This window comes from Amia ocellicauda, chromosome 4 (assembly GCF_036373705.1).
Source record: "Amia ocellicauda isolate fAmiCal2 chromosome 4, fAmiCal2.hap1, whole genome shotgun sequence".
In the NCBI taxonomy this organism is placed as follows: Eukaryota; Metazoa; Chordata; class Actinopteri; order Amiiformes; family Amiidae; genus Amia; species Amia ocellicauda.
In genome coordinates this window covers 243,727-266,077 of record NC_089853.1, presented here as the reverse complement: position 1 = coordinate 266,077, position 22,351 = coordinate 243,727, and the positions used below count along the sequence as shown (strand labels likewise).

Sequence of the window (22,351 nt, the reverse complement as noted above, 5' to 3'; positions counted from 1 at the left end):
TCCAGTTGTCTATATACAATACAGTACAGTCAGTGTGTGTGTTCCAGGTGTGTATAAACAGTACAGTCAGTGTGTGTACTCCAGGTGTATATACAGTACAGTACAGTCAGTATGTGTATACAAGTTGTCTATATACAATACAGTACAGTCAGTGTGTGTGCTCCAGGTGTCTATATATAGTACAGTACAGTCAGTGTGTGTGCTCCAGGTGTCTATATACAGTACAGTCAGTGTTTGTACTCCAGGTGTCTATATACAGTACAGTACAGTCAGTGTTTGTACTCCAGGTGTCTATATACAGTACAGTCAGTGTGTGTGCTCCAGGTGTCTATATACAGTACAGTACAGTCAGTGTGTGTACTCCAGGTGTCTATATACAGTGCAGTACAGTACAGTCACTGTGTGTACTTCAGGTGTCTATATACAGCACAGTAGTCAGTGTGTGTACTCCAGGTGTCTATATATAGTACAGTACAGTCAGTGTGTGTACTCCAGGTGTCTATATACAGTACAGTCAGTGTGTGTACTCCAGGTGTCTATATACAGTACAGTCAGTGTGTGTGCTCCAGGTGTCTATATACAGCACAGTACAGTCAGTGTGTGTGCTCCAGGTGTCTATATACAGTACAGTATAGTGTAGATATTTTGTATTACAGTGTGTGTGTGAGAGTATGCACCATATGCTGTACTGGAGTGTGTAATGTGTGCGAGAGAGAGGCTGCGTCAGTGTCGGATGTTTGCCACCAGGCGGCGCAGCGCGGCGCTGAGCCCCGGCTCGCCTCTCTCTCTCTCCCGAAACGGAGCCCCTGTCAGCCCGGGAGAGGCGGACGAAGATGGCGGACGATCGCTCCCGGTCGGAAGCGGCTCGACAGAAGCGACAGGAGCAGCTGCGACGCTGGCGGGGCTCCGACACAGACACGACCGGTCTGGAGCTACGGGCCCGTGGCGGCTGCGGCCCGGGGGGCAGGAGGTCCCGGGTCCGGTTCGCCCAGGGAGCCGTGTTCATGGCTAGTTGCTCGGCTGGGGATCGGGAGGAGGTGGCGGAGTTGTTGAGACAGGGAGCCGATATCAATCACGCCAACGTTGACGGGCTGACGGCGCTGCACCAGGTACACAAATACACACATACACACACACAGCGACACGTCACCCGAGCAGAAGGGAACCGAACCGAACCGAACCGGGCCGGGCCGAGCCGAGTAGAGCTGGGTTCTTGGGCTGCCTCTCCCCAGACCTGGCGCTGTGCACGGCAGCAGAGTGCGCTTGCTGTGCTGTGGTTGTGTTGTACTGTGGTTTGTGTACTGTGGTTTGTGTACTGTACTGTGCTGTACTGTGGTTTGTGTGTTGTACTGTGCTGTGCTGTGCTGTGGTTGTGTGTGCTGTGTTGTACTGTGCTGTGCTGTGCTGTGGTTTGTGTACTGTACTGTACTGTGCTGTGGTTTGTGTACTGTGCTGTGTTGTACTGTGGTTTGTGTACTGTGCTGTGCTGTGTTGTGTTGTACTGTACTGTGCTGTGCTGTGGTTGTGTGTGCTGTGTTGTACTGTGCTGTGGTTTGTGTACTGTGCTGTGCTGTGCTGTGCTGTGTTGTACTGTACTGTACTGTACTGTGCTGTGGTTTGTGTACTGTGCTGTGCTGTGTTGTGTTGTACTGTACTGTGCTGTGCTGTGGTTGTGTGTGCTGTGTTGTACTGTGCTGTGGTTTGTGTACTGTGCTGTGCTGTGCTGTGTTGTACTGTACTGTACTGTGCTGTGGTTTGTGTACTGTGCTGTGCTGTGCTGTGCTGTGTTGTACTGTACTGTACTGTGCTGTGGTTTGTGTACTGTGCTGTGCTGTGTTGTGTTGTACTGTACTGTGCTGTGCTGTGGTTGTGTGTGCTGTGTTGTACTGTGCTGTGGTTTGTGTACTGTGCTGTGCTGTGCTGTGCTGTGTTGTACTGTACTGTACTGTGCTGTGGTTTGTGTGCTGTGCTGTGCTGTGCTGTGCTGTGCTGTGGTTGTGGTGGAATTTGTGTTGTTCAGGCAGTTCGCTGTCAAACCTGAAGTTTCAGTCTCACACAGTTACAGTTATTAATAAGAGTGTTACTGGTATTATTAGTGTTGTTGATGAATAATGAGAAGAAGATGTAGTTGTCCCTCTCCGGAGACTGGGACAGCACCGCGGGTGGAGTTGCTCTCTGAGCCCGGCTCAAGTGTGTCGAGTATCGGGGAATGAAAGGGCTTTGGTCGGGGGGGCAGGAAGTGTGTTGGTCAGAGAGCGACATTGTTGTGGAGAAAGAAAGAAAGAAGGAAAAAACAGTGTGTGTGTGTGAGAGAGAGAGAGAGAGAGAGAGAGAGAGAGAGAGAGGGAGGGATAGATAGATAGATAGTCATAGTGTAGCGCCGGGCCAGTGTCACAGAGTTGGAGACTAATGTAACAAACAAGGCCAGAGCCACAGTGCTGCATGTCTGTGTGTCTCTCTCTCTCTCTCCCTCCCTCCATTCCTTCCGTATTAGTGATTGTTCTGCCATGTGTGAGTGTAGCATGTGTATCTGTGCACTGTAGTATTGTGTGTGTGTGAGAGAGAGAGTGTGTGTCATGGTGTGAGTCTACAGTGCATGTGTGGTGCTTGTCTGTGTGTGAGGGAGTTTGTGTGTGTGTGTGGATACTTCTCTCCCTCTCTCCCACAATCCCTCCCTCCCTCGCTTTCTCCCTCTCTCTCTCTCTCTCTCCCACACACACACCCCCCCCTCTCTCCCAGGACTGCTCTGCCCAAAATAACCACAGTAAACAGTGACCTCTGACCCCAACAGCCTCTCTGGGAAGAGTCCCTAACAGAGAGAGAGAGAGAACCTCTGTCTCTCTCTTTCTCTCTCGCCGGACGCTTTGACACTGACCTACAAAAGGGAGGGTGACCGAGTGAGAGGAAGAGAGCGCAAGCGAGAGGGGCACTACCCATTACTTCTCTCCTTTCTCCCTCCCTCCCTCCCCCCCTCCCTCCCTCTCTTCCTCCCTCCCTCCCTCTCTTCCTCGCCTCCCCCTCTCCCTGCTATATAATGTTGTGGGCTGGTTGCCTGGCAACCCAAATTAAATATACACGGCTGTGAACTTTCCATTCCAGAACTCCGAGAGAAGGAAGAATCCGCTCGCTCTCCATCTCCATCACTTCCTCCCTCCCTCCCTCTCTCTCTGATCTTGACTTTCTCACACCCTCTGCCTCCCTCCCTCCCTCTCCTGCTGTTTCTCTCTCTCTCTCTCTGTCCTCCTCACATTCTGCTCTCCGCTCTATGAATGTCTGTACACGTCTGTGCTGTTTCCCCCTCAGACAGCTGCTGTTTTATTCCCATGGGCTTCCTGGTGAATTATAGGAAAAACGGAAGAATTCTGTTTATTACATTATAACTGACTGACTGACGGAGTGGCAGACTGGTATCACAGTCGTGTTCATGTGCTGTATGACCCCTCAGGCGTGTATAGATGACAGTGTGGACATGGTGAGGTACCTGGTGGAGAATGGCTGTGATGTCAATCAGTGTGACAATGAGGGCTGGACGCCCCTCCATGCCGCTGCCTCCTGCGGCTTCGTCGAGATCGCCAGGTGAGTGAGTGACAGCGTGTGAGAGTGGCAGTGTGTGTGTGACAGTGGCAGTGTGTGTGACAGTGGCAGTGTGTGTGACAGTGGCAGTGTGAGTCCAGCAGCAGTAGCACTGTGTGACTGTGTGTGTGTGTGTGACAGTGGCAGTGGCAGTGGCAGTGTGTGTGTGTGTGTGACAGTGGCAGTGTGTGTGTGTGTGTGACAGTGTGAGTCCAGCAGCAGCCCTGTGTGTGTGTTGCAGGTACCTGATAGCGCAGGGTGCGCAGGTGGGCGTGGTGAACAGCGAGGGGGAGCTGCCCCTGGACGTGGCGCAGGACTCGGCCATGGAGAGACTGCTGCGGGAGGAGATCAACAGACAGGGTGAGTCTGCCCGCCCCTTTAACAATGCACCCGCACCTTTAAAACAGCACTCCGCCCATTTAACAACGTTCCCGCCCCTTTAAAACAGCACTTTTTTATTGCACTATTGTGTATTTTACTAAAACTTGTTTCCCCTCTGCATCCCCCTCCTGGTTCTCTGCCTCCCCCTCTCCCCCTCTCCCCCTCTCCCCCTCAGGTGTGGACGTGGAGGCGGCACGCCGGCAGGAGGAGAGGCTGTTGCTGCAGGACGCTCTGGCCTTGCTGGGGCGCTCAGGGGTCACAGGGGCCCCGGGGGTCAATGTCCTGACCCCCCACCCCAAGACCAGAGCCACCGCCCTGCATGTCGCCGCAGCCAAGGGATACATAGAGGCCATGAAGTGAGTGAACACGAGAGAGAGAGAGGGCAGGCAGGGGGAGGGGAGCAATGTTACTAATAGTGTGTGCTTCCTCTCCTCTCTCTGCTCCCTCGCTCTCTCTCAGGGTGCTGCTGCAGTGCGGAGTGGAGGTGGACAGCAGGGACAACGATGGCTGGACACCACTCCATGCTGCTGCCCACTGGGGCCAGAGCGAGGCCTGCAGGCTGCTGGGAGAGAGTCTGTGTGACATGGAGGCGCAGAACAACGTGGTGAGAGGGAGGGAGGGAAGGAAGGAAGGGAAGGGAGGCAGTTCAGGTGTGTTCTGTTCTGCACTGCAGTGACACTCAGCGCTGTCTGTCTGTCCGTCCGTGTCTCTCAGGGACAGACGCCCTTCGATGTGGCCGACGAGGAGGTGGTGGAGCTGCTGGAGGAACTGCGCAAGACACAGAAGGCTGTGAGTGTCCGTCCGTCCGGGTCTCTGTGTCTGTCTGACTGTCTGTCTGTATGAATCTCTCTCTCTCTCTCTCAGTTGCAGTCAGAGAAGCAGAAGCTCTCTCAGCCCCCCCTGATTGAGACCAGCCCCCCCCTCCAGCCTGCCCCCCCCCGCGCCCGCAGGTCAGATCCGGAGTCTCTGTGTCCATCTCTCCTGTCCCCCTGCGTGTTTCTCCATCTCTGTCTGTATCTCTGTCTTTTCATTTGTCTCGGTCTGCCTCTCAGTCCATCTGTCTCTGTGTCTCAGTCTGTGTCTCCAGTCAATATATACACTGTCTCCAGAGGGAGGCAGGGGCAGGAGGGGGGGCAGTTGGAGGCTCTGATTGTGTATTTTCTGTGTGTTGTTTTTTAGTTGGTTGTTTTTGTGTGTGTGTGTGTGTGTCAGAGTGACAGCGTCGCCAGTTTTGTGTTCTGTCACGGCGGCGATGATGTCATCTCTCACCGCGTCACGGAGTGGTGTGCTGTGCGGTGATGTCACTGGGTTACCCCGCACTCAACCCCATGTTCCCGAGCGATCAGACACACACTCACACACGCATACACACACTCACTCATACTGACACACACACACACAAACAGACACAGTGTATGTGTGTTGCGTGTGTGTGTCTACAGTGTGTCTCTGTGTGTCTGACTGACATTGCCCGGGAAACATCCCATTCCGCGCTCACTGATTGGCCATGCCTTGTGTGTGTCTCCCTCACTGATTGGTCACTGCACGCTGCCCACCTCCTCCCCCTCCCCGGTCGGCCTCCCCCCAGGAGCTCTATCTCTCGCATGAGCAGCAAGGAGAAGTTCTCCCTGCACGACCGCGAGAAGCACGGCCCCCCAGCGCTGCCCTCACCACCCCCCGAGGACGAGGAGGACGAGGCCCCCGGCCCCGCCCAGGTGGGAGGCTCCAGCAGCTCCAGCTCCGAGGACGACAGCGAATCAGAGAGCGACGCCGAGTCAGGTGAGGGAGTCTGTCAGTCACACAGCACACTGCTGTAAGTGTGGATGTGTTGTGGATGTTGATGTTGTGGATGTGTTGTGCTAATATTGTGTTGTTGTCATTCCAGAGAAGGTGAAGACTCGTGAGATCATCAACAACTTGAACAACAAGCTCCGCAGCCCTGCCCCCCCCACTGCTCCCATAGCAGCTGGTGCCAAGGAGAGCAAGGTGGGCGTGGCCCTGCTTAATTAACTAATTACTACATTACAATTGTTTAGTTGTCTTCTGTTAATATTTCTCTCACTGTCTCTCTGTCTGTCCTGAATCTTCCATTGTTTGTCTCTGTCTGTTGGTCTGCCTGTCAGCATATCTGTCTATGTGACATCTCCTCTTTCTCTGCTTGGTTTGTCTAATAGTGTGTCTGTCTGTGCATCTGTCGTATGTTGGTCTGTCTGTCTGTTGCTCTTATCTGTCCATGTGACATCTCCTCTTTCTCTGCCTCTTATTTGTCTCTGCCTGTGGAATTTCAGTTGACCAATTTACTAATTAACTAATGAGTCAATCCTTCCTCCCACCAGGTGGCTGAGCCCCCTGGCTGCCCCCCCCTCGGAGCTCGCGTGGCTGAGGAGGAGCGCAGGGAGAGGGAGAAGGAGCGAGAGAAGGAGAGAGAAGCAAGGGAGAAGGAGTGTGAGAAGGAGAGAGAGGCGCCGCCAGGCTCCTGGAGGACCTCCCTGCGGAAGACCGGCAGCTCGGGGACGCTGGGCGGGGTCTCGCTGGCAGGGGCCAATCAGGAACCTGGCCGTGGCCCAGACTCCACTTCTGGTGTGACTCGTTCCGCCTCCAGCCCCCGGCTCAGCAGCACCGAATCGGACAACAAGGTCAGCCAACGCAGCACCAACGCATGCCGGACATGCCACCCAACACTATCTGACACAATGCAGCAGCCCTGCGCCTCACACTCACTACACCAGCAACACACGAGCGGGATATATACCAGCACACCCCTCTTCTTCACTCTTTCTCCCTCCCCAAATCACCAGCACCTGTCTAGTGGAGTCCCCCAGGCTGGTGTCCCCACACACAGCCCCCTAGGACGTAGCCCCTGCTCTGTGAGCGACAGCAGCACCAGGTCCTCTGTAGAGCAGGAGCTGCATCTCTGTGTCGAGGAGAGCGAGGCCAGGGCCGTCAGACCGCTCGACACTGTGGCCGCTCACTGATGTAGATGTTGAACAGTGTTGGGCTCAGACTGCAGCCCTGTCTCGCCCCACAGCCCCGAGAGACAAACTCTGTCCCTCTGTCACCAATATTTCTGAATGTCTAGATCTTAGTCATGTCTTAAACTTTCCCACGACCTTCTATACTGGAGTCCTTTATGCCAGATAGAGTCAAATGGCTTCTTAAAGTCAATAAAACCAGCAAAACACGTTCCCTTGTTTTCCTGCTGGACGTGTTTGTGTGTGAGGATGTGTAGGGTGTAAATATGGCCGGGTGTGCAGTGTTTTGGTAGAATGACTCTGACACTGTGTGGTGAGGAAGGCCAGTATCCGGGCGTTGATGATGCTGCAGAACACCTTCCCCAGGCTGCTGCTCACACAGACGCCCCGGGTTTTGGGCTCAGGCCCTGGGTCCAGATGTCAGGACAGCAGCCTGAACACAGCACTAGGCTGACCAGATTGAGACCAGCCTCCTCCTCGGGGGCGCTGTGTTTGAGCAGCTCAGGGCTGATGCCATTGGGTTTGAATGCCTGGAGCTCCTGTGGGGTGAAGGGAAAGCCTGTGGGATTTTGGTTTTCTTCAACCGATTGTTCTAGTCGTTTGTTTTTGCTCTGTGGTCAGATGCTTCTGCTGGACGTCGGTGCACAGGCTTTCTAAATGTTTTTTCAAGTCTTTCTGTCTCATAACGCCGGCTCTGTAGTCTTCAGCCAAGTCCAGGTTATTCCACATTTCCCAGAGCTGGTTCAGGTCGATGCAGATTTCAGCGGGTGTGTGTTTCTGTTGTTGGCTGGGGGTCTGCGGGTGTGTGTTGTTGTTCTGGTGTTGTGTTTGTAGTCTGGGTGTTGTGGTGGGTGATGTTTCTCATTAGATAATGGTCTTCGATTTCCCTGTATTGTTTGCCATTCCTCATCACAGCCTTTGCATTGCCTCTGTGTCTCTTCTTCTCCGTGTCGTGGCAGCTGCTGTTTCCAGTGTCTCAGCGATGCATGCGGCTGACAGACGCAGCCCCGGTGCAGGGGGCTGCTCCTGTGTGTTGAGGAAGGTGTTAATGGAGTCACTCAGTAGTGTTGACCCTGGTTGCTTCACTGTTTGGAGGCCCGTCTGTGTGTGTGTCTGAGGCCGTGTAGCTGTGGGGCCGGGCGCTGTGAGTTTGAGCTGCTGTCTCCCTTCAGAAACGCAGTGATCTGACTGTGGTCCAACAGGGGGGTTGTGGCCGGACAGTGAATGCATGAATAAGACAATCAGTGAGGTGCAGTCTACAACACAGCCACTGAACCTCCCTGAAGAGTCCCTCCGGTCTCTACGATTCTCAGAGCCAGGCTGGCCAGAGATGCACTGACTCTCAGCACGGGGGCCGTTGTTTCTCTGGCATAGGGGTCTCTGGCCAGACATGAGGCTGCTGCCTAGAGTTTATCCAGTTGGAATGTGCCATTTGGGCGTTGGGGGGCGGGGGTGTACTTTGCACACAGCTGCATGTGTGAATCTCACGGTCAAACCATTGTCTAGTCTGAGCCCTGTGTGTCCCTGTGTCAGTTTGATGGTCTGGATGCAGGGTGTGAACACGCTCTCTCTCTCTCTCTCTCTCAAGCTAAGGTCATGCAACACAATTTTAGCCAGATTTGGCCCTCCTGACAAATATGCACTGATCGTGATGACAAGCAGCTGGTCGGGGTGCGAGACGGTACTTACAATGCGATGATCAGAGTTGTAATGACTCGAGTCGCATTTTTTGATGAGTCATTGATATTAAAAGACTCGACTACAGCACAAATGTCAAGCAGGAATCAAGCCATGGTGGTGCATTTTGCACAATCTGCACAGGTACTGTGAATTCATTGGATAACTTATAAGATTCTGTGCATATCTGCCTAGTCTCCCGTTTTTGTTTTTGTTTGTTTTCTTTGTAATATTCATTCAGAGGTCAGTGCAAAACTGTGAGGGTTAATCCCGTATCTCACAGTAAATCATATTGGAGCTGAACCTGAAATATCACAAAATTACTGTTGATTTTAGATTGTTTTCATTATTTCTGTTTGTTGTGTGTTTTTTTACACGTGTAGTAACACACAAACATATTTTATGTAATGTTGAGAGAACATTAAATTGCCCCCACTCCTCGATATGAATGCCGACGAGCTTTCAGCTGCACCCCACCAACACGAAATGCATGCCCCTGTAATTCTGAAACCAAACCTATGCCCGTGCATTCTGACACACACACTAGCAGACACACACACTGAGACACACATTCTGATACACACACATATTGACAGTTTTTATTGTCTCCATATGAAATTAAATCCCATCAAATGTCCATTCATGCGGTGTCTGAAACAGTTACAGGGCAGGGCAAATATTTGTTTAATTTTGGTATTATTCACAACTGTACATCCAACCCAATTCAGCACGTGTATATATATATACCGTAAAACTTCCAATACTCGCCAGGTCTCAAATAGCAGCCGGTCTCCAATAGTCGCCGGGTTGATTTGCATAATCATGTAAACGAAAGCCGTTCTCTAATAAATGCCGGGTTACGCATCTGTCTTGTTTTCAGTAAATATACACCGATCAGCCATACCATTTGACCACTGACAGGTGAAGTGAATAACACTGATAATCTCGTTATCATGGCACCTGTCAGTGGGTGGGATATATTAGGCATCAAGTGAGCATTTTGTCCTCAAAGTTGATGTGTTACAAGCAGGAAAAATGGGCAGCGTAAGGATCTGAGTGTCTTTGACACGGGCCAAATTGTGATGGCTAGACGACTGGGTCAGAGCATCTCCAAAACTGCAGCTCTTGTGGGGTGTTCCCGGTCTGCAGTGGTCAGTACCAATCCAGTGTGTAGTTCAGCATACATTGAATGTTTGTATCTTTGGAAAGCAAATTATATATATATATATATATATATATATATATACACTCACCTAAAGGATTATTAGGAATACCTGTTCAATTTCTCATTAATGCAATTATCTAACCAACCAATCACATGGCAGTTGCTTCAATGCATTTAGGGGTGTGGTCCTGGTCATGACAATCTCCTGAACTCCAAACTGAATGTCTGAATGGGAAAGAAAGGTGATTTAAGCAATTTTGAGCGTGGCATGGTTGTTGGTGCCAGACGGGCCGGTCTGAGTATTTCACAATCTGCTCAGTTACTGGGATTTTCACGCACAACCATTTCTAGGGTTTACAAAGGGTGTGAAAAGGGAAAAACATCCAGTATGCGGCAGTCCTGTGGGTGAAAATGCCTTGTTGATGCTAGAGGTCAGAGGAGAATGGGCCGACTGATTCAAGCTGATAGAAGAGCAACTTTGACTGAAATAACCACTCGTTACAACCGAGGTATGCAGCAAAGCATTTGTGAAGCCACAACACGTACAACCTTGAGGCGGATGGGCTACAACAGCAGAAGACCCCACCGGGTACCACTCATCTCCACTACAAATAGGAAAAAGAGGCTACAATTTGCACAAGCTCACCAAAATTGGACAGTTGAAGACTGGAAAAATGTTGCCTGGTCTGATGAGTCTCGATTTCTGTTGAGACATTCAGATGGTAGAGTCAGAATTTGGCGTAAACAGAATGAGAGCATGGATCCATCATGCCTTGTTACCACTGTGCAGGCTGGTGGTGGTGGTGTAATGGTGTGGGGGATGTTTTCTTGGCACACTTTAGGCCCCTTAGTGCCAATTGGGCATCGTTTAAATGCCACGGCCTACCTGAGCATTGTTTCTGACCATGTCCATCCCTTTATGACCACCATGTACCCATCCTCTGATGGCTACTTCCAGCAGGATAATGCACCATGTCACAAAGGTCGAATCATTTCAAATTGGTTTCTTGAACATGACAATGAGTTCACTGTACTAAACTGGCCCCCACAGTCACCAGATCTCAACCCAATAGAGCATCTTTGGGATGTGGTGGAACGGGAGCTTCGTGCCCTGGATGTGCATCCCACAAATCTCCATCAACTGCAAGATGCTATCCTATCAATATGGGCCAACATTTCTAAAGAATGCTTTCAGCACCTTGTTGAATCAATGCCATGTAGAATTAAGGCAGTTCTGAAGGCGAAAGGGGGTCAAACACAGTATTAGTATGGTGTTCCTAATAATCCTTTAGGTGAGTGTATATATATATATATATATATATATATATATATATATTTTTTTTTTACAAAATAATTAAATAAAAGCTTGGCCTATTACCCTACTTCTACAATGATGCAATGTTTCAGGCTCTTCTTACTTGCATGAGTCCACAATGTCTTTTTTTATGAATGTTTAATACAATGCCGGTCTCCTACAATCGCCAGGGCTTCTTGCAGTTATTTGGAATTAATGCCGGGGGGCATTTAATTGAAGTTTTACGGTATATATATTGCTGATTTTCTGTAATAAAATAATCAGATTAAATCAAGATGTCTTGACCAGTTGGAACTAATAATTCAGTGACTCATGCCAGATAGGTGACTTGACTCGAGTCTTTACTCCTAGAAGACTCGACTTGAGTCCCAGTTTTAGTGACTTGGTTACTCTGTGCTGCTCAGACTATGGGATGGATGTCACCCATGTGTCGCTCAGCTATAGCTCTCACAGAGTGACAGGCTATTGCCCTCGCCTGCCAGCCATGTCTTCACACCCATCGTCTTTTCTCTCTGCTTTCAGTGTTTGTCCGCACAGACACGCCAACAGCAACAGCGGCTTGTGGTTGTGTTCTTGTTGCGCAGATTTCTGCAGTTCTGCACAGAAATCCACCGATCCTATTGGTGGAGCAACGCAGATGTGCACAGAACTGCGGACATCTGTGCTACATGAATGTCATCTGTAAATGTCCAGGTACATGTTCGTTTACTTTTTCTCTGGATGGATCACGTGTTTCTGTGAGACGGGAGTTTCAAGGCTGTGTCGTGGCAGAGGATTTCAGAGCAGTCGAGAAGCGCGTGACCCTGTACTGAAGCGATCTGTCGTGCGACTCCTTCACAGCGCAAAAGACACGTTCTATGAACTGTGTGAGCTGCCACTGCTCTCAAAACCGGGCTGGATTGTAGAAGTCGTGTAGTGTGAGCCTAGCTTTACTTACTCTCTCTCTCTCCTCCCCAGGAGCCCCGTACGGCCCGTGTCCCCCCCACCCCGACCCGCCGCCTCTTCAGCATCCCCGACAGCAGCCTGGAGCCCGGCCTCAGGTGCGAGACGCAGGAGGAGGAGGCTCCTGTCATCGCTTTATTTTCAGCGCTCGACTGTGAATTTCATTACTCTCTCTCTTTCTCTCAGTGGCTCACTCGCACGTAGCTCCTCCTACACTCGACGCCTCAACAGCCAATCAGGGACTGACCCCGCCCCCAGTGTCCCACGCAGGTTAGTGTGGTTGTGTGTGTAGTGTGTGTTGTTGTGTTGTGTAGTGTTGTTGTTGTGCTGTTGTGTAGTGTTGTTGTGCTGTTATTGTGTAGTGTTGTTGTGTTGTGCTGTTGTGTAGTGTGTTGTGTAGTGTTGTTGTTGCTGTTGATTCAGCTCCTCGTTTGGACGCAGACCTGACGACACCACGGCAACCTCTGTAACCACGGCAACTGCCTCCTCTACTCTGAGCCGCCTCAACAGCCTCACAGCGCAGAGGTACCACCACACACACACACGCCCACACACACACGCCCACGCCTCAGAGTGTCTCTCTCTGTGTGTCTGTGTGTCTCAGTGTCTCTCAGTCTCCGCACTCTCCTTCACGCTGTATTGCGGTGTCCCCCCCAGACTGGCGCAGGACTTGGCGGACAGGAAGGATCCTGTTCCCACGACGACACCCGCCACAACAGCACCTGTCACCGCGACAGCCGGCCAGGGGGAGGCGAAGGAGAGGCGCAGGTGAGACGCCGGGCCCCCCGGGGACACGCACTGGGGGGGAGTGTTATGAATTAGCTCTTCTGACCCCTGTATGTGCGCAGGTCCTATCTGACCCCAGTGCGGGACGAGGAGGCTGAGGCCCAGAGGAGAGCGCGGTCCAGACATGCCCGCCAGTCCCGCCGGTCCACACAGGTACTGAACACTGACTGACACTGACCACATTGACCACATTGATCATAAAGATCACTGACCCACACTATCTGTGTGTGTGTGTGATTGTGTGTGATGATACAGGGCGTGACACTGACAGACCTGCAGGAGGCAGAGAAGACCATAAAGACGGAGCAGAAGGAACGTGAGAAGAAGAAGGAAGAGGAGGAGAGAGAGAGAGACAGCAAACACAGGAGAGGAGAGGAGGGGGTGAGTGTGGAGGAGAGAGGGATGGAGAGAGGGAGAGGCACTCCTGAAGCTGTTGTGTAGCAGTGCGTCTGACTGGTGATTTAATGACAACACATTGGTAATGTAATGAGTGTCTAGTATGATGATGCAATTAGTAAGAGCAGTGATGATGTAATGAGTGATGTCACTGCACAGGAAGTCAGCTGGAGGTCACGGATCGCTAATCTGCAGAAGTCAGACCTGCTGGGTCTGACGAATCCTACGGGAGCAACTCGATCCAGCCGCACCTCTGACACCCTTGGCACTGAGGTCAAAGGTAGCACCCTCTCCCTCCCTCCCTCTCTCTCAATCTCCCTCCCTCTCTCTCTCTCTCTCTCTCTCTCTCTCTCTCCCTCTCTTGGTATTGTCTCTACTGTCTATTCCCTCTGTCTCTTTGTACTGTGCCGTCGCTCTCCCTCTCTCGCTCGCTCACTCTCTCCCCTCTCCCTGTGTGTGTGAATGTGTGATGTGTGTTTGGTGTCGTTCCTCAGATGGGCCGCAGGGTGGCGCGGTGGAGAGTGAGGGGCAGCTGGGAATCCGAGAGCGACGCCGGGCGCGGAGGAGGAGGGCGGGGCTCGGCACTGGAGAGGTGAGGGAGAGAGGGAGGAAAGACAGTGTGCCGTCTGTATTAATATTGTTACTGTGTGTTAGTCTAACAGAGTGTATTATAGTGTTTACAGTGTGTCTGTGTCCGTTCTTCAGTGCGTCTGTCAGGCAGGCAGAGTGTCACTCAGTGTGTCAGTGTGTGTGACAGTGGCAACCTCTTGTGTTCTACAGAGCGACGACAATGAGCTGAGCGGAGAGGAAGAAGGGGGGGGTAGTGTGCAGGACCCCCGCGCACAGGTCAGTCCGTCTCTGTCTCTCTATCTCTCTGTCCGTCTCTCTGTCTGTGTCTGTCCGTCTGTCTCACTTCCTGTCTGTGTGTGTTTCTTCCTCTCCTCTTCCCCTCTCTCCCCACTCTATCATACTCACACTCTCTCTCTCTCTCTCTCTCTCTCTCTCTCTGTCTTTTTCTCTGCAGGTTGACAGGTATAACAGCAGGTACGTTTTTATCAAATACATTTTTTATTCAAGTTTGTTTTTACATATTGTTCTCCATGGCTAAATATACAGTCCTCTCGCTCACCCACCGTCTCCTCCCACTCAATTCAATTCAAAACAGCTTTACTTGCGTGATGGAGTGACATCAGCCTGGCCAGAGCAGACAGGAAGACAGGCAGACAGGCAGGCAGGCAAGCAGGCAGACAAGTGCAGTGCTCAGGGACAGGGCGACAGGGAGCGACACAGTCAGTCAGTAAACACTCAAGACTAACCTCTCTCTCGCTCTCAGGGGTCACTCCTCCTCCACCAATGACCGCCTGCTAAGCCATGGCTCCTCCCTCCGCTCCGGCTCTGCCCCCGAGACCAAGGACTACAGGAAGGTCAGAGCACAGTGGGCTGCTGGGCAGGGCTGGGGGGTGTTTCTCTCTCTGTCTCTCAGTCTGCGCAGCTGTCCCTGTGTGACTGTGTGTCTCTCAGTCTGCGCAGCTGTCCCTGTGTGACTGTGTGTCTCTGTCTGCGCAGCTGTCCCTGTGTGACTGTGTGTCTCTCGGTCTGCGCAGCTGTGACTGTGTGACTGTGTGTCTCTGTCTGCGCAGCTGTCCCTGTGTGACTGTGTGTCTCTCAGTCTACGCAGCTGTCCCTGTGTGACTGTGTGTCTCTCAGTCTGCGCAGCTGTCCCTGTGTGACTGTGTGTCTCTCAGTCTGCGCAGCTGTCCCTGTGTGACTGTGTGTCTCTCAGTCTGCGCAGCTGTGACTGTGTGTCTCTGTCTGCGCAGCTGTCCCTGTGTGACTGTGTGTCTCTCAGTCTGCGCAGCTGTGACTGTGTGTCTCTCGGTCTGCGCAGCTGTGACTGTGTGTCTCTGTCTGTGCAGCTGTCCCTGTGTGACTGTGTGTCTCTCGGTCTGCGCAGCTGTGACTGTGTGACTGTGTGTCTCTCGGTCTGTGCAGCTGTCCCTGTGTGACAGTTTACAAGTTGCCACAGAGAGAGACAGGAGAGTACAGGTGAGAGGCAGCCATCTTGTTGTTTGACTTGTTGTTTCAGACCAGTCTTGGCATTGCTCATTTTGTTTTAAGTTTGCCTTAATTGACATTAGCATTGTCTGTAGTTTGCCTAAATTGAAGTCAATTCAGTTCAGCTGCTGAGTTGGTGAAAGTGAACGGGTTGGAGAAGGGAGATTTTGTCAAGGACTAGCAGGAATTCTGTTGCAGGAGGAGCCAGGTGTGGCCAGTTAGGTGTGAATTGGGGGCAGGTAGACAAAAGCTACTTAAAGCAGCTGTTGAGAGAGCTGCACTGTTTCTCAGTCACAAAAAGTTAAGCAGTTTACTATGGATCTGAAACTAAGAGACTTAAAACTAACATTTAGAAGCATGTGGCCACTACAGTGTCAGGTTTGCCGAATGATTGTCTTCCTGGATGAACTCATCCAAGAAGATTCCATTTGTGAACGTTGTCGACAGGTTGAAATCCTGAGATCAAGGTTCATGATCTTGAGGCTCAGCTTGTTGATCTGCGCTGTATTAGGGATATAGAAGAATTGGTCAGTCAGCCCATGAGAGAGATGGGATGGGACCTGTACAAACCGGACGGTCTACATCTAAACAGAAGGGGGGCTAATGCATTGGGAGAGCATATGTGCAGTGAAATTGAGAATCATTTAAACTAGAAACCAGGGGGGCAGGGAGCTCTGACAATGGGAGATGTTCCTCTAAGGAAAGAAAACCAAGGGAAACTGCCAGTAGGAAAGTCCTGAAATGTTTGTACCTCAATGCCAGGAGTATCAGGAACAAGATGTTAGACTTGGAAGCCACAGTGCTGGCGTGTGACTGTGATGTTATAGGAGTGACAGAAACATGGCTTACAGAAAATGATGGGGATGAAAACAAGTTAGAAGGATACACACAGTTTAGGAGAGACAGGCAAAATCGAAGAGGGGGTGGGGTAGCATTATATGTGAAAAATGACATTGAGGCAGAAGAACTCAAAATAGATCCCAGGAACAGAACAGTATCATTGTGGGTGAAACTTTTGAATAAAAGATCCGGCGGATTAGTGGTAGGAGTGTGTTACAGACCACCAAACTCAGATATTCAGCAAGATATTGCACTGTACAGTGTAATCAGGACTGCATGTAGCAAGGATGTGGCTGTTATAATGGGGGATTTAAATTCCCCAAACTTAGACTGGGAAAGCCCAGTGGGGTCTACAGAAACAGAAATAGAAATGGTTGAGATGGTAAATGACTGCTTTCTAACTCAATTTGTCAGGGAACCAACCAGAGAGAGCGCATGTATTGACTAGATCTTTTCAACTGACCAAGATAGAGTCAGAGGGACACTAGTTAGAGAACCAATGGCAACTTGTGATCACAATATGGTTAGCTTTGAGCCATTATTTCAAAAAAACAAGGTCCAAGTCTAAAACAATGGTCTACAATTTTAGAAAAGCAAACCTTGAAGGTATGAGGCGGCACTTAGAAGAGGTAGACTGGAGCACATTGGATACAGATTCAGTTGAAAATGGATGGGTATATTTTAAGAATATACTACTTGAGGCTCAGGAGCAATTTGTACCAAAACGTAGCAAACTGAGGACCAAAAAACACTGGCCAAAATGGTTTAATAGAGGTATGCAAAAAAATATCAAGAGAAAGAAAATGTTGTATAGCGCTTACAAGCTGAGCTGCAAAGAGATCTTAAGAAAGGGATCAGGAAAGCAAAGAGGTAAATAGAAAGAAACATAGCTCTTAAGGTGCGTTCACACTGCCCGCTCGCTAGCGCGACACAGCGACTCGCTGCCATTCATTTCCAATGAGAACCGCATCCCGGCGACAGAGCAGATCCACTCGGAGACAAAATTTCCCGGCGGCAGCGACAGTTGAGAGTTGAGCAATGACCAACTTTATGTAAATTAGCAGCGAGCGCGCAGTGACGGAGTTCGGCGACAACCAATTGGAGGCAGATGTGCTCTGCATATTGAAATGCCTTCTCTTTTATACTGGCTAGTTTAAAAATAAGACCCGCCCCCTGCGAGCAGGCAGTGTGACACAGTGCAGTTCTCAGCAACAGCGCGCCGCCGACTAAGCAATTTGCGAGTTGAGCGAGCGGGCAGTGTGAACGTAGGGCTAAAACTAATGCACTACAACAGCAAGAGCTCAATAAAGGAGGAAGTGAAACAGAAAAAGGGCAAAAATTGAGGTATCTTGGAAAACGAACAAGATGTGGCAAATGTTCTAAATGAGTATTTCACAGGTTTTTACAAAAGAAAAAACAGATGACATGCCACAGGTTAACAACCAGTCCAGTCAAACCCTAAGAGAGATCAGGATAAATTAGGAGGAGGTACTAAAGGGACTAGCAGAATTAAAAACAAACAAATCACCTGGGCCAGATGGGATATTTCCAACAGTACTTATTTATAGGGAAATTATTTATAGGCCGCTAACTCGATTATTCCAAATGACACTTAGAACAGGGGATGTGCCAACTGACTGGAAGACAGCAAATGTCATACCAATCCACAAGAAAGGGGACAAAACTGAGCCAGGAAATTACAGACCAATCAGTCTCACCTGCATCACCTGTAAATGTTGGAAAAAATGATTAGACAGAAAATAGAGGAGCATCCTACTGAGAGACTGAGGAACTGAACCTTTTCACCCTGGAACAGAGGAGACTACGTGGGGACTTGATCCAAGTCTTCAAAATCATGAAGGGCATCGACCACATCAAACCAGAGTAGCTTTTCCAGATCAGCAGGGACACACGCACCTGGGGACACAAATGGAAATTGGGCTTCAAGGCATTCAAGACAGAAAACAGGAGACACTTCTTCACACAGAGAGGCATCACAATCTGAACAAACTCCCCAGCGATGTGGCTGAAGAGACAATTTGGGAACATTCAAAAACAGACTGGATAGGATCCTTGGATCACTTAGTTATTAATGGACACCAAACGAGCACGATGGCGCGAATGGGCTCCTCTCGATTGCAAACTTCTTGTGTTGTTATGGGTGTCTCTCTCTGTCTGCGCAGCTGTCACTGTGTGACTGTCTTTCTCTGTCTGAGCAGCTGTCCCTATGTGACTGTCTCTCGCTCTCTCTCTCTCTCTGTCTGCGCAGCTGTTTGAGCAGCTGTCCCGGGAGAACAGCCAGCTGCAGAGTCAGCTGCAGGACACCCACCGCCTCGTCTCCCAGACCCGGCTGGACCTGGACTCTGCCACACAGGTCAGAACCAGAACCGCCCTGACACGCTGTCTCACTGACCCCTTTCTCCACACTGACACTGTAATACGAGTCATTCCCTGCAGGTGTGTGTGTCAGCAGGGCTGCTCCTCCTGTGTAACACTGAAATGCTTCCCCACAGAGACAAGAGCGCCTCGCCGACTGTTCCGCCATGCTGGAGCTGGAGAAGAAGGTGAGAGAGGGGGGGAGGGGCGTCCTGTCCTAGATTTCTGTGAGAGATGTTTGTGCTGATTCCTTAAGGTTACTTTACCCCCGCCCCTCAGTATGTCCCTGTGCTGTGATTGGCTGGGGCGCTCTGACCCCTCCCCTTGGTGTTTCTCTGTGCTGTGATTGGCTGTGGTGCTCTGACCCCTCCTCTCTCAGCAGGAGCGTCGGATACTGGAGCACCGCGTGTCCGAGCTGGAGGAGGAGCTAAAGGTCAGAGGTCACCTGTTCAATACACCCGATCATTAAACCCGACCCTGTCCATACAGCTGATTGGTCACTGATAGCTCAGTCAACATTCCCTCTCTCTCTCCCTACCTCTCTCTATCTTTCTCTATCCCTCTCTCCCTCCCTCTCTCAGGTGCTGGGGGATCTGAAAGCTGATAACCAGCGACTCAAGGATGAGAACGCAGCTCTGATCAGAGTCATCAGCAAACTGTCCAAATAGAGGGAGAGAGGAGGAGGAGAAGAGAGAGAGAGAGAGAGGAGGAGGAAGAAGAAGAGGAAGAGGAGTCTCTCAGTACAAATGCCTCACAGTGCCAAAGAACAAGAGAAATGAAGGAGAAGAGAAGAGAGTCACACAGAGCACCCTCAGCTGACCTTTGACACAACCTTTAACTTGACCTTTGACCTTAATAGCTAACAGGCCCTGGAAGCGGGAACTACAGTTAGCTGTGCATCTCCCTCCTGGACACTCGGACACCACGCCGACCGTGCCCAGTACACTGACGCACTGACGCACTCCCACACTGACACACTCCCAAACTCCCACAGACAAACTCCAACACTGCCACACTCCCACACTGACACTGACACTGACACACCGACACCCCCACACACAGTGCGGTATAGACCAGTGTAGGTACAATACAGTCCAACAGCACATTCCACTCCAGTACATTCCAGTCCACTCCACTCCAGTGCTCTCCAGTCCCCAGGCTTTCACTTCACATTCCAGCTGGTTCCCTGTGTCCCTGTGTCGCTCACACACACACACAAACACATGCACACTCTTGCATGCTGTGTGTATGTGCGTGTCTGTGCCTGTGCGTGTCTGTGTGTGTGTTTGTGCACACTCTGGACTGTCAGTAACATGAAGGACGCACAGAACACCAAGAACAATGAGCGACAATTACAACACAAGGACCCCTTATTCGTTTGTGTTTATTTGTGGTTTTTGTGGCTCATTTCCGTCTCCTTAATGCAATTCAGCCGACCAATCAGCTCTCCTGTTTGTACCTCAGTGTAAAGGTCAAAAGGTCATTGCACATTATGTTAATGATTGACGTTATTTTTTAAAAACACTAATATGCAAATCCTTCATTATTATTATTTTTGTTGTTGTTGTTGTTGTCGTTATGTCCACAGCTCTGAGGGAATGGAGTACCGATATATTTGTGTACAACACTCCTGTTTAAGACAGTGTGGCTGATGAAATAATCCTTTGGTTTTTCGCTGTTTTTCCATATTAATATTTTTCACATTTTCTAATATATTAAACTGCAGCAGCACTTCTGAATGAAGCCTGGTCACCTGTCGCCCCTCATTGGTGTGCTCTCTCCCTCCATCCCTGTCTCCTCTGTCCCCCTCTTGTCTCACTGGCTTCGTGTCTGTACACGTCGCTATCCGTCTCTTCTTCTCCCCCCTCGTTCTGCCTCTCCCTCTGTCTCTCTCTCTCTGTCTGTTTTGATGCCCCTCTCTCAGCTCTGGACTGTGTAACTCTCCTGTTTCTCTCCCCCGCTCCTAATAAGGGAGAGTCTTCGACCACACGAATCTTCTGTAAATATCCCAGAGAGCAAGCGAGAGAGAGAAAGAGGGGGAGAATGAAAGAAACCGAGAGAGGGAGAGAGGATTGGCCGATCACTGCCTTATAAGGGCACAGCCGCCACTGTTCCCCTGGAGCTCGGCTGCTCCCGGGAGGCCGGCCAGACGCACCAGCGCAGCACTGGCCTGCCATCTACTGGTGACTGAGGGTCACTGCACTCTTACTGTTCTCTGATGTTATTTGAACATGATTTCTTGGCAGACACTCTTATCCAGGGCGACTCACAGGATACTAGAGCAACATTACAGTTAATATAAAATACGAGTCGTCTGGACAGATGTGTGTTGAGTCATCGCTGGACGGGGTCAGGGACTCTGCTGTCCTGACAGTGACTGAAGGTAGCTTGGTACAGTGTGGTCAAGACAGTGGTAGGTGAGGGTCAAAGTCTTGAACTGAATGCATGCCGGTATCGGGAACCAGTGGAGGGAGCGGAGCAGTGGAGTAGCGTGTGCGAATCGTGGCAGAGAGAATACCAGACGAGCCGCAGAGTTCTGGATGATCTGGAGCGGTGGGTAGTAGTTGCAGGCAGGCCAGCCAGGAGGGAGTTGCAGTAGTCCAGGCGGGAGAGGACCAGAGTCAAGTAGTCGGTGAGGAAGGGGCGGATCTGGCGTATGTTGCTCGGGAAGAATCTGCAGGTGTGTGTCAGCGTAGTGATTAGCTGCGTGTAGGAGATCACAGGATCAAGGGTGACTCCTAGATTTTTAGCAGAAGAAGCAGGATTGAGATGGAGAGATCAGCAGAAGGTGAGGAAGAGTGGGGGGAAAACGAGATCCGATTTGGAGAGCTTGAGGTGGGTATGAGAGGGTCAGAAGAAGGAAAAGACAGGAAGATCTGGGCATCATCAGCATAGAAGTGGTAGGAGAAACCATGGGATGCGATGAGGGGACCCATGGAGCAAGTGTAGAGAGCAAACAGGAGTGGGCCCAGGACAGAGCCTTGGGGTATGCCTGTGAGGAGAGGTTGGGGGGTGGATGAGGATCCTCGCCATGTCACTTGGTAGGTCCAGTTGTTGAGGTAGGAGGAGAAATGCAGAGAGCTGACGGTGGACCGCCCGCTCGAAGGTCTTTGAGAAGAAGGGGAGTAGGGAGACAGGGCGGTAGTTCTGAGGAGAGGTGGGGTCAAGGGTTGGTTTCTTGAGGAGTTGGATGACAGCAGCTTATTTAAAAGCAGAGGGGAGACAGGAGAGAGGAGTTGAGGAGGGAGGAGATGAAGGGGAGGAGATCAGGAGCAGTCGCTTGGAGGAAGTGGGGAGAGGGTCCAGGGCACACATCGTGGGTCTGTGACCGAGGAGGAGAGGGAGAGGAAATGGAAGATCAGTAGGTGATTGAGGCGGGATGGGAGAAGAGGGGATTTAATCCACTCACTCATTCATTGAGGGCGAGGTTTTCAGGAGTCATAATACTGTACAATACACAATAAATACTAAATAATACACAACAATTAATACTGTACAAAGAGCCACCAATAAGGGGGGACAACTGGGTCACTTTGTCCTGGGCCTGGAGGGGGATGGGCCAGATAAAATATATATATTAAAAATCTTCTAATATGTCACAAGCTCTATTACATCTGATTGGTTACTTGCCTTAAAGAGGCAGGACAAATATGATGCTATTGACTGGATCATTGTGGAAGGCGGGACTAAGCACAGTGACAAGTCAGAGAGCTTTTGACAGGGAAATAAATAATCCTGGAGTTTGGAAACATTGTGCAAGCAGCCATCGCTGTAAGACCTTCATCATGAAACCATGAAATATGAGTAATACCATTTTATATACTTACATTTTGCAGTGAATAAATACTGGCTTTAACAACCCTCTGTATTGCA

General features: G+C 50.5%; 1 protein-coding gene across 4 annotated transcripts; it reads left to right on the top strand.

Moving 5' to 3' along the window:
* The first annotated feature begins 785 nt into the window (after nt 1-785).
* LOC136747497 (protein phosphatase 1 regulatory subunit 12A) lies at nt 786-20,221 on the top strand. 4 transcript variants are annotated; one of them, XM_066700350.1, is made up of 25 exons: nt 786-1,109; nt 3,446-3,576; nt 3,815-3,933; nt 4,130-4,310; nt 4,414-4,558; nt 4,669-4,743; nt 4,819-4,904; nt 5,567-5,733; nt 5,840-5,940; nt 6,291-6,590; nt 12,041-12,123; nt 12,212-12,295; nt 12,449-12,550; nt 12,683-12,793; nt 12,874-12,964; nt 13,067-13,192; nt 13,367-13,487; nt 13,702-13,799; nt 13,988-14,053; nt 14,232-14,251; nt 14,541-14,631; nt 18,372-18,476; nt 18,616-18,666; nt 18,858-18,911; nt 19,060-20,221. In XM_066700350.1, the coding sequence occupies exons 1-25, from the start codon at nt 834-836 to the stop codon at nt 19,144-19,146; spliced, it is 2,871 nt and encodes a 956-aa protein (XP_066556447.1). In that variant the 5' UTR covers nt 786-833; the 3' UTR covers nt 19,147-20,221. The 4 variants fall into 4 exon arrangements, with proteins under 4 accessions (XP_066556447.1, XP_066556446.1, XP_066556445.1 ...); XM_066700349.1 differs by having other exon boundaries at nt 5,543-5,733; nt 12,467-12,550; XM_066700348.1 differs by having other exon boundaries at nt 5,543-5,733; nt 18,861-18,911.
* The last annotated feature ends 2,130 nt before the right edge of the window (nt 20,222-22,351 follow it).

Excerpts from the sequence above, each read along its gene's own strand:
- LOC136747497 (XM_066700347.1), top strand. The coding sequence starts at position 834 with ATGGCGGACGATCGCTCCCGGTCGGAAGCGGCTCGACAGAAGCGACAG. Across the intron at positions 4,311-4,413 it reads GGATACATAGAGGCCATGAA|GGTGCTGCTGCAGTGCGGAG; the intron begins GTGAGTGAACAC and ends GCTCTCTCTCAG. Across the intron at positions 4,744-4,818 it reads TGCGCAAGACACAGAAGGCT|TTGCAGTCAGAGAAGCAGAA; the intron begins GTGAGTGTCCGT and ends TCTCTCTCTCAG.